General features: G+C 29.6%; 1 protein-coding gene across 1 annotated transcript in view; it reads left to right on the top strand.

Moving 5' to 3' along the window:
• LOC107449085 (inhibitor of Bruton tyrosine kinase) overlaps positions 1-10,688 on the top strand; it is a gene marked incomplete at its 5' end in the record, with an annotated part of 16,949 nt that extends 6,261 nt beyond the window's left edge. Inside the window, 1 exon segment of the mRNA XM_071181680.1 lies at positions 6,178-10,688. Within this exon segment, the coding sequence (XP_071037781.1) occupies positions 6,178-6,353 (176 nt within the window). The 3' untranslated portion in view covers positions 6,354-10,688.
• Between the last annotated feature and the right edge of the window lie 1,459 nt (positions 10,689-12,147).

Raw genomic sequence — 12,147 nt, 5'->3', positions numbered from 1 at the left:
CCGGACGTGTTCCAGAGCCTTGCAGACTTACTTCCACGCCGTATTGCTGCACTCTGCAGGGCTGATATGAACCCCATTGAACATATCTGGGATGCCTTCGACGTCAGGCTCAGGGCATTGAATCCTTAACCTATGAACAGGCCACAATTGGCTGCCACTCTGCAGGATGTGTGGTGCCAACTACCTCCGGACGTGTTCCAGAGCCTTGCAGACTCACTTCCACGCCGTATTGCTGCACTCCGCAGGGCCAGAGGGGGCCCGACCAGATATTAGGTGGGTATCCCATGAGTTTTGCTCAGTCAGTGTACATATGTGTAATTATAAGAGGAGCATAAACTACGAGCATCACGTGGTTGGGGGGCTAGGCTAGTGGTATGGTGAATGTAAGTGAAGCTTCATAAGTATCGTTAAAATGAAAGAGCTGAAGATGCTGATAAGCTCTGACCAAAAGGTAATGTGGATAAGTTACATTTTTCCTCTCTGGGTGTACGCAAATAATATTTCCACCGGTATCAAGAAGTCACCTAACCCACTATTGTATGACAGAATCAACAGGGTAAGCCTGTATTTCCACCTATATGGCAAGCAAACCGTAAGGAATGTTGTTGAAAGTGCAGGTAAAGGGTAATGGAGAAAGTGAATGCCATTTTGTAACGAAATGGATAGAGTTTAAAACATCAACTCACGTGAAAACGAGCAGACTTCCACTTGGTCCCTCGTGACAAGAAATTTTGTTAACCACCAACAGGAAAGCAGATGATTACAAATAAAACTGTAAGTGCACCTACCTACAACTCCGACGCATGGAACCAGTTACTCCAGAAGAAATGCCAAAAAAGTTGTTAGGCTACAAAGACGTATTGTTAAGGCTGTCCAACAAGGAAGATGGGGTAAGGTGAAAGCTTTACAACATCTTCTCACACGCTTCTTTAGTAGCAAAGCTTTAACTGATAAAAGAGTAACTGAAAAACACGGAAAAAACACGGCAGGTGTAGATCGTCAACTGTGGTTAACTTGCAATGCTAAAATTCAAGGAATAAAGCAGTTAAAGCAAAGAGGATATAAACCTTCCCCGCTAAAACGAATTTATATCAATAAATCTAATAGCAAAAGAAGACCTCTTGGCATACCCAGGATAAAAGATAGAGCTATGCAAGCATTGTATTTGTTTGCTCTGGAACCAATATCTGAAACAATCAGTGATCGTCACTCCTACGGCTTTAGGTCCAAAAGATCCTGCGCAGATGCCAGAGCCGTTTTTAAGGATGGGCCCTGGCCCAGGGCCCCGAGTTCGAATGGGGCCCCCGAAAAGTCTAAAATCTCATTGCATTAATTTTTTTTTTAAATTCTAACTCATTTATTATTTATAACTTAAGAGGGCCCCAACTTACATTGTCGGATGCTTTTCAAAATCTAATTGAAGTGCTTACCAATATAAAATAATTGTTACTCTTCACTTTTCTAACTAAAAGAGCAATAAAACGCTCTTTCCACTAATGAAAATATCCCCACCTTCATAGCTACCACCCACAGACAGAATTGTCAAATAGCCCTCTCACTTTACACTATGAGAAAATGTTTTTAGCTTCTTTATATTGCCTTGGGGCTCTTTTTTCCTAACTTCGGAAATATCAGATATCCACAGAAACACCCTTTTGTCTAATTTCTGGGAAGAAAATGTTTCTAGGGCTGTAAATAGGGGTAGGGTCTTGTTAGAATTCCTTTGGGTCACTCTGTCTTGAGATTTCCATAGTGCCTGTTAAATTGGGCCTCCTTCAATTCTAAATTTTCTTTCTTAGAAAATTTAGATATTTTTTTCTAATTTATTGCAAAAGCTTTTTTTTTCATATAATCGTCCTAAATGTTTCAACTAGCCTAATTGTTTAATTTACTTAATTTTTGTAGTTGATTTTATTTTGTTATTTTTCAAATTAATCGTAAGAGAATCCGTGAATTGGAATTTTTATATCAAATTTTCGTAGGATATTAAGAAGACATAAATTTTTCACGTTGGAGGTAAGCAAATGTTTTTATTATATCGATTTTGGTTGTGGTTAGAGAAAACGTGAAAGGTTTGCTCAGTTTTTTATGTATACATTGTGAATTTTTTTGTTTATCTATTTAAATGGCGGGCCACTATTCAATTCCATCTTTAACTGGCCCGTCTGCCAAAACTCTTCATTTGGTCAGTTCTGGATGAAATTGAGATAAAAAATGTAATTTTATTTAAATTTTACTTACTGCTAATAGACAGAAAAAACATAGATTTTGTTTAATAGAGCATTGAAATCAAATGATCATCAGCTAAACAAATGTTTGAACACAAGAAAATTTTTTTTTAAAACTCCAGCATGACCAAATTTTCCATGTTTCCCTTAAATATGAAATATGTTTAACTTGTAATATTATATTTCATGCACTAAATTAACTTATTTAGTTAGCTTATGATTTTATTGTTTATTGATCCAAACGAAATTCAAATTCTTAAGTGAAATTAATTAAACAGGAGGTAGAAAAATAAAATAACCATAACTACATTAATTCAAATTCAAATTGGAACAGCGCACAAGGCAGCTAAAACCAAATTCAAATCATATAAACTAGTAATAATATAAATTTACTCAAAAATAATTTAAATATAATTTAAATAAAATTTAAATTACATTATTTTTTGAGCTGATTTGGAATATATAAGGAATTTCTTTTTCATTTTTACTAACTGTAACTGTTTTGAATATTTATATGTGCTTTGGGGGCGGTTTTTTTGATGTCTTCTAAGTGTTTTGTATATTTGAAAAGGTGATTGTATATTTCAGTAAAGGTGATTATATTTCAAATTTATATGAATGTTATTATGGTAAATATTTATTTAATGTGGTAATTATTATTATTCTTTATGCTTGTATTTTCATTAGGGGCCTCGGGGCACTGTTAGTTTTGGCTTTGCCACTAACAACAGAAAGGCTCCTGTGTGTTTACAGACAGTGTGTCCCCTGATGAAGTGCTGCTCTGTAAACACACAACTTTATTTAAATTTTATTTAAATTATATTTAAATTATTTTTGAGTAAATTTATATTATTACTAGTTTATTGTTTATTGATCATATTTGTTCCTATTTTAACTCCTTGATTTTTGTTGTTATTATGTGTTTAAAGTTAATAAGGCTTCTCAATTTTTTAATTAATAAGGCTTTTAAATTTTAAAACCAAAGTCGAAACAATTTCTTAAAATTGTAAATCGAAGCTATATATGAAATTTTGACAGCTTTGTTTTTATTTTAAGCATGTGCATTCAATTTAATAAAATAAAAAAATGAGAAAAATATATAAATAGATGACTGAATAAAATAAAAAACTTCCTTGTCATATCATCTTTTAAACAATTTGAGTATTAGTTATTTTATTTAAAAATAAGCAAATTTTTAGTTTTAAATGTAAAAAAAAATATATTTGTTTAAAAGGTAATTATGCTCCTTCATTCGATCATGAGACTATTTAATATATCAGAATTCTTTTTTATTTTACTTTATTGTAAAAATGATATATTTAATACTTTCACGTGATATGCTGCAGTTTTAAATACCTACAAGATGACTGAAATTGTCAATTCAAAAAAATCGGCGGAACCCCGACAGTTCGATTAAAGCTTATTAAGGTAATTACGAACATTATAACCTAAACGCAGACTATTTCTAAAATATTTAATTAGAGGAATGTAGATTTTTCATCGTTTTATCATCATCAATTTTAAATAAAGTTTTACACCGACAGTTAAATTTGCAGTTCTTGTGTTATATCCAGTCTAGTTTTGAATTTATTTTTGGTGTATGTACCTAAGATGAAAATGAATAAGATAGCCGAATTATGGTTTACTTCTAAATGAACTGAAGATCCTTGTTATAAACGTTAAAAATGGTAATTTGGAAAGCATTTTTCTAGAATGTCAAGTATCCAAATGACTTAATTTATTAAATTTAAAAAAAAAAAAATTTTAAAAAATCCGCAGGGCAGGTGTGTATATTTGGGGGCTGATGATTATGAAATCGAACACAAAACTGTGAGGTCGTGGATTCTATTCCAGCTGATGACAGTCTTTAATTATTATTTATTAATACTGAAAAATGTTTTTTCTTATTTTTTTTTTAAGTATGCGTGGTAAAAACTAATAATTAAACAATTATTTAAAAAAAACTAGAAGACTCCGCTCCCTGTTCATTTTGCTCACTAACCCTCGTAGTTGCTTCTGCATTCATTGCAGATTAAGAGGAAAAACGGTTTATTTCCATTTTTTTCCCCCACAAAAATTACGATTGAATTACTCAATGAAGATAGACTCATGGGATAGAGCATTCTCCTCTGAATGAGGTGCACCGAGTTCGAATCCCAGTCATGGCTGGTCGATATGAATTTCACACCCAGCGTTTACCGGCCACAGTGCTGACGTGAAATATCCTCAGTGGTAAGTGGATCATAAGTTAGAGTCCCTTTGCCATCAAGCTAACCGTGGGAGGTACTCGCGTTCTTCCTCTCTATGTAACGCAAATGAGGGTTAGTTCCATCAAAACGTCCTCCAAGAAGACAAAAATTTATTTCAATACTTGATCCTGGTTCAAAATTACAAGGATACGAAGTTGAACATTAGTAGTCCTAAATTTGAAATTGGGTGGACTGTTCAATGACTGTTATAAAACTAATAACTTGGTTACGATAGCTTGGATGTGGTGGAAGATTCGCTTCTCAAAAAGCGCGAAAAGGATCGTTACCTTAAATTTTATATAAAAATAATGTATATAAGCTTTTATAATTAATTTATATGATTTTTACTCTTAAAATAAAATAATTTTTAAAAATTATTCAAAGTTAAATTTTATTCTTAAAATTTACTCATAAGGGGCCCCAGATAATGACAGGCCCAGGGCCCCTATAAACATAAAAACGGCTCTGGATAATCCCAAAGTACAGGTCGACAGGATAATCCGAGAAGTACTGAAATTTAAAACTTTCTTTAGCAAGCTAAATATTTTATGTTTCATTTTTAAAATATTTCTCTTTTAATTGAACTAGTAAATGAGGTTTCTAAGAAATTGAATTTGTTGTAACAAATTATAGAAATTTTATGTTACTGTGTCCAAGTCTTCAAGGTTTTTCACAAGTCTACATACAAGTATACAAGTCACAAGTATAGATAACAATGTTATCTATAAAATACTTGTACATGACAGGAAGCAAGTTTATATTCTTGTTCTATCATTTGCAAATGCAAATTTTTTATACCACTTTACTTTGAAACATATTTTTTTTTTCCATTTCATATTTTTTGGGACTATCTGGATTTCAACATTTATTGGAAAAGAACACAAACTTATAATGCTGATGCTATATTTGCACTAGGTTGAGATTTAGTTTTCTATGACTATTTAAATGGTGACGTGTTTTCACATCACCATTACCGTAGAGATTCATTTCATAAAAATCTGTAGAATTTTTTAATTACAATAATAAGAATGAAGCAAATTACAATAAAATATACTCTAAAACTATATTAAATTTTTTTACATGTTTAAGTGAATGTGGTGTCTCTGGTTTTTATTTTTTTTTAAAGAAAAGTGACTATTAAATATATAGTCATAACACATCTATTATTGAAAACTATGATTAATGTGTGGTAATGGAGAAACAAATTAAAAAGTTAGGATACTTTTTGGTTAGCCAAGAGCAAGCAAATCCTACAAATGGGTTATTATTATTACTATTATTTTTTTTTTTGCTATGTTTTAGGACTTCTTCCATAAGTGACCTAAACAAAATGGCGTAACCCAAAACAGAAAACGTTCATTAATATACAAAACAATGTAATAATTGTATACATCCAATAAATGACATTTGCTTAATTTTATTTTGCGCCTGTCTAAATTTGGCGACTTCGCTTGCCTGGCTGAAGCGCTATAATTTATTTTTCCACTATTAAATTCTTGTTTTTTCAATTTGCTACTTAACAATCAAGTCTGTTGTCATACAATTGCTGTTTTGAAAGTGTAACACAGATTTGCCAAAATTTATAAACATAAATAACATATTTGTTCCAGTTGATCATATTATGTCAATATCAGCATCTGCCTCTATATTAAAATTAATTATAACTTGTTTTTCATCTTGGTATTCTTTTTATTTTGCAGAGGGAAAAAGCTTGCCCAACATTGGAAAATGGGATCCTGAGTTTGAAGATCCCCTAAAGTCTCGTGATATCAAATCATTGAATTACATCATTCAAAAGCAACGGTGCCATACAGTTGCAACTGAAAAGTCACCTTCAACAATCTTCCCATTTTATGCAAGGTTCCTGTCCACTTAATTCAGGGCATAAAATTTCCTATTGCCATTGGCAATCAAAGATATAAGGCAAATTTAATCATTTAAAATTCTATAAATTAAACTATATAAATCTTTCATGCTTAGATAATTGTGCCTCAGTGGAATCAAGAAAGGGTTTCGAAATCAAGCATCAGCATTTTTCTTATATTAATAACAAGATACCTGTAAAACAAGTCACATACAAAACCATTGCTACTGGAAATATAAAAACTTTATTTTGATTTAATATTATTATTGCATATTTATATTTTTAAGTCTCTATGTTCTTTTATGATTTTGGTCACAAAAAAATATTTTATAGTAGATTTTTTATCATTTTAAAAAGTGTTTATAATTTTCAGGATTGCAAAATAATAGCAAGCAAAATGTATAGCCTTAACTCAATGATTCTCAACCAATGTGACACGGCATTTTTGTGTGCCATTTAATTCTTAAAGTGTGACGCCAAATTTTAGAAATGATATAGTAAAAATTATAATGCCTTTTTTATTAGGTACAAGTAAAGTTAAAAAAAAAAAAGTATATGTATACTTTCTATAATTTTTCCACACTTAAACGGAGTGAACATCTTTGTCGGTGATAGTCCTGTCTCTGACAATGTTAAAATAAGTTGGAAATTTAATGACTTGTTAAAATTATTAACAAAAAAAAGCAATCTAAATATTTACTTACAAAAGGAAATAAAGGCTAACAATTAAAATAAGCTATTCAAATAATATTTCTAAAACAAATTAACAAAGGATGACTAACAAAAAAAAAAAAAAAAAAAAAAAANTATATCGCGATGCAAAACTGACGATATATCACGATATATAATTTCTAATATCGCCCAGTCCTAATTACGAGTAAACAGTAGTAGAAAGTGGCAGCCGTTTTCTCGAACCGTTCTTCCGAAAATTTCACCCTTCTCTGGCGATGCCGTAGATAGCTCGCCTCACGCCTTTTAAAAATTTCTTAAAGTATTTGTAGTACATAAATAACAGTTTTTATGTACTTTAAAATAATTATTAAATAGTAAATTATTATAATCAATTACATAAATAATAATAGTTAATTATAAATTATTATCAATTACATAAATAATAATAGTTAATTATAAATATAAGACAAATATTAAATTGATAGGACTAAATAAATACAACTAATGTAAAACTTTATGAAGCATTTAAAAACAGTAATTAAATAAAAATCTTTTTGTACTCGCTATAAAAAAATTACAGTCATTACCTAAAAATCTTCAACAATCATAATCATCCTTATAATTATCTAACTTTTGCTTTTGAGCCATTTTACTTTAAAAAACGTGCCAAAATATGTATAAAAAGAACAAGGTAAAAAAAAAAATTCCTCTTTCATTATGAAAAGAAATTCATGGAACCCATACTGCCATCTGTAAACAGTAAAACTAACTACATTTCGCAAGTAGGATTCGTTTGTTACAATCAATGCAGAATAATAATGGTGAACTAGCTCAGCCCGTCAGTGCGCATTGGGGAGCACTACGCAAGTAGTGCTCCTTTCGGTCAAAATCTTGCTCCCGAGCGGAACTCGTTTGCGCGCATTATGAAGAACGATTCGATTGTGAGCCAAACTCGTTCATAACCATCAAAGGGTTAATAATTAACAAGGAATCACAAAAAAAAAATAACAATGTAAAAGAAACTCATTGTCCTTTTTATGACCAAATATAAATGAAATTATCAAAAAACATTAAGCTCAAATTTCTCATTGAAAGTATTATTATTATTAACTTGAAATTAATCCATTAACACTATACATACCATAACCAGTCAAATGACCGTTTAAGAACTTTTGCACCGAAAATGCGCTTATTATCTTATCGTTTTTGCACATTTGACTTCATGACTTTTTCTAACAATTATATTAAGTTAATATTCTATTATTATTATTTTTTTTTGTATTTTGTTTCGATTAATACTTGTCGTATACCTATTTCTACCACAACCGGTCATTTAACCAGGAGAACAGTTTATTGCTTTATAAGATTATCGGATCAGAAATGACCATATAATGCGTGGTCAATGTATTGCATTCAATTAGTTGCACATTTCTGCTAAGACTTGCGTAGTTATTTCAATCAGAATAAGTGTGAATTCAAATTTCAAGGAAGTAAATAAAATTTTAGATTGGTTTTTGTGTATGAAAGAGTGACAACAGGAGGCAAACAGCTTGCAATACTTTACATAAACTATACAAAATAACATGTTTTATTGAGTTATATTCGAATATTAGATATTTTAGTTCAAATATTTTGGTATGTTTGTCTTTTGATAGCATTACTTAATTATATCCTAATGCTAGGATGCTTTATGTAGTGCATTCTGTATTTTGCATATTGCTGCATTCTTTTTTGTGTTTTATAATTAAAGTTCATTATGATTATAATAGTTATTAAACTTTTTTTTGTATACATTACTTTTTATCACTAAGTAAATCAGAAAATTGAAATAAATTTTATGTAATACATTTGTAGATATTTGTTTTTATTAATCTTTCAACAGGATTTTAGTTTTGGCTGCCAAAATTAGATACTAGTTTCTAGGAAATTTTAGAGTGTAATTACAAAAAAGTCAGATTTCAGATTTAAAAAAAATATATATATTTTTTCTTTCTATTTTGTGAAGATATTTTTTCAAAGTAATTTAAAAATAAACCCTCAGTTTTTAATGTCAGGCATATTTTTCAAGTAATATGTTTAATAAAAAGTTCCATAATATAAGAAAAGTATTATAAAATATTACATCTCTTATAGAAAAATAGTGCAGCAAACAGGAAAGTATCACTCAATTTAGCTCATGCAATTTAGTAATAACTGCTTCTATTATGTTTACTATTTATTGTACAATAGGGGACCGATTATCCGGAACGATTGGTACCATCGCTATTGATTTTTCCGGTTTTCTGAATCGCTACAAAAAGCAGTTTTTCTTATTGTTAAACCAAACTAAAAAAAAAAAAAAAAACTGAAGTAATACACTAATGATTATATCCAAAATGATGGGAAGGTAAACATCTTTCAAAAAAGAAAAATCCTAAAATCTTATGAGGAAAAGAAAAAAAAAAATTTTTTTTTTAAATGGCGGGAAAATTTATCGAATTTTGTTCCGGTTTTTTGGTTTTCCGGATAACGGGTTCTGTACTGTATTAAAATTATTTAAGCAAACTACTTGTATTTCTTTAAGATTTGAGAAACATTTTTATGTATTTTTAACCTTGTTCATATTTTGAATGCATTGCAATATTTTGCTGGTTTATGTACAGTGCGCCAAATAGACCCACCCGAATAACTTTTGATCTCGTGATCCTATCTTCACGTTTTAGGACTCGATGGTTCAAGAGGGTAACATCTAACAGGCTAATTAATTAGTGCAGACGATATTTTAAATTACAAAACCTGACATAAAAACATTTTCTCTGAATAAACATACCTTTTTTTTCAACGGATTTGGATTTTTGATCCCCAAAATATTGGGGGTAGATAAAATCTGGGTAATTTGGTCTCCATAGTTTGATCAGGAGAGCGGTTTAAAGTTAGGACCCTTTAATGTTAATTTTACTTTTTGCGTATTTCGCTATATTTCAAGAACTTTTTAAAAGAATTGAAGAATCCATCAAAAAAAAAGTATGTTTATTCAGAAAAAGATTTTTGCGTCTGATTTCGTTACTTAAAATATTGTCTGCACTAATTAATAAGCATATTTGAAATCCTTTCTCCTATCATTAAGATTGAGTCCTAGAATGTGTGGATCCGATCACTTGATCCAGGGTGGTCTTTTTCTTTTTGGTGCGCTATACATAATATTTAAACAAGAAATGAAAATTGTTTAACACCATATCTATTATACCGAGAATGTTATAATTAGATTTACAAATAGTTAATATATTTTTAAAAATTACATTGCCATGGTGGAACGGCGAGATTCAATTACAGTTTGGTGATAACTGGTTTTATGTCTATTTATTATGTGAAATTTTTTTTTTTTTAACAAAACCATAATTTTTCAAGGTTTAGTGAAATATTTTTCATATAAGTGTATTCAATATTATGCTGGTTCATATATCTAAATAGGATAAAAAAAAATTGTGTGAATACATTGTTTCAAGTATTTTAATGTGATCTAATGACAGTTATAGATTATATTTTTGTTTAAAATTGCATTGTTATAGTGAAACAATGAAATTTAATTATGAATTTATTTTTATATATAAAAATGATATTGTAATAATTACTCTATGTATGAAACTAATTATCATATTTTATAAAAATATTATTTAATAAATTAAATTTTAATAATTTTGATCTATTTAAATAATATGTTACCATATATTAATTTTTTCAAAACACACTGTTAAAAATATATTAAATATAAAGGTTTTATATATTCATGCATTGGCCACATTATCGCCCTCTCTTTATAAATATTTTAAAATCCTTGTTAAAAATGATTGCGAAAAAATACACTTTTGGGGATTCACAAGTTAAGATAAGAAAAAACATCAAAATCCGTTAGATTGTCAGAAGAAAAAATTAAGGCAACCATTTAAATGACTTTCTCATTTTTTTCTGCAGCGATTTGTTTGGATTTGATAATGTTTGTTGTTCATGTAGTTTTTTTTAAAGAAAACTTGAGACAGCTCATTAAGTAAGATTACATTTTGAAAGAAAATACAGGTTTTTAGTTTAAAACTCTTTTTTTTTTTTTTTAATCGATCCGTTAAATATGCAATATAAGATTATATAGGGAGAAGCATAACTGGTAATGAGAAAGAGCTTAGCTCTCATATACACTCTTGTTGAAATTTACCATTTCAGATAAAAATTAATGAATTTTGTCAATACTGATATCTCATCCTAAGGAAGCGTATGTGTCGGCATAAACTTTAAAAACTCCCCCTCTGCTCAAAAAATGAATAAATAAAAAAATCAAATGTTAATGGTTCTAGTATGTCCATCAAATGGGATCACCAAATTGGGTAATAACAATGGAAAAGTGTTGCTCTTTCTTGTAGTCCCTGAGCTGTCACTTGTCTTTTGTTCCATTGCCAATACTTTATAGAACAAATTTCAAATCTTCGGAGAATTTTAGGATGCTCATTATTGTTATTGTAAAGTCATGGAAGAAACTGATCTTAACATTTATTTACTATTTTTTTTAATTCAGGTTATCTATTTACATATATAATATAAATTCAAAAATTAATTTTTTAATGTAAATTTCAAAATGTGCCAACACTATGGTTTCAATACCAGTTTGATCCACATTTTTTCCTTCTCTTGAATTTAATTAAATTTTCTTAAAATTTTGCATTCAACTCTTTTTTTTAAATTTTTAATACAGTGAAATCTGTGTATAACGATAAACCTGTCTATAGCGATATTTCCTTGAGGTCCCGGTGAAATTCCTATTTACTCAATGTATTTTTAACCTGTTTATAGCGATAACCACTTTTCAGTTAAACATGCCTACAACGATAATTTTTCCTCTTTTGATAGTTGATAGTTCCATTCCGATTTTTCTACCGTTGGAAAACGACTCCCCATCGAGCTTAAATGTTAGTTAACAAAATGTTTTTTTTTTTCATCTCCTTTGTATGTAATATTCTTTCGTTGTTTCTGAGAAAAAATGCCACTTTTAGGGGAAATTAGAGCAGTAGAAATGGGTAAAGAGGTATTGTAGGAGGGAGAGAGCTTCGTCAGAAATGCTGATGAAACTGGCTTATTTTATCAGCTCATGCCAGATAAAACAATGGCA

The sequence above is a fragment of the Parasteatoda tepidariorum genome, chromosome 6, assembly GCF_043381705.1.
Source record: "Parasteatoda tepidariorum isolate YZ-2023 chromosome 6, CAS_Ptep_4.0, whole genome shotgun sequence".
NCBI classification, from domain to species: domain Eukaryota; kingdom Metazoa; phylum Arthropoda; class Arachnida; order Araneae; family Theridiidae; genus Parasteatoda; species Parasteatoda tepidariorum.
The sequence above is the reverse complement of the archived record's forward strand: the minus strand, read 5'-3'. Positions and strand labels throughout refer to the sequence as shown.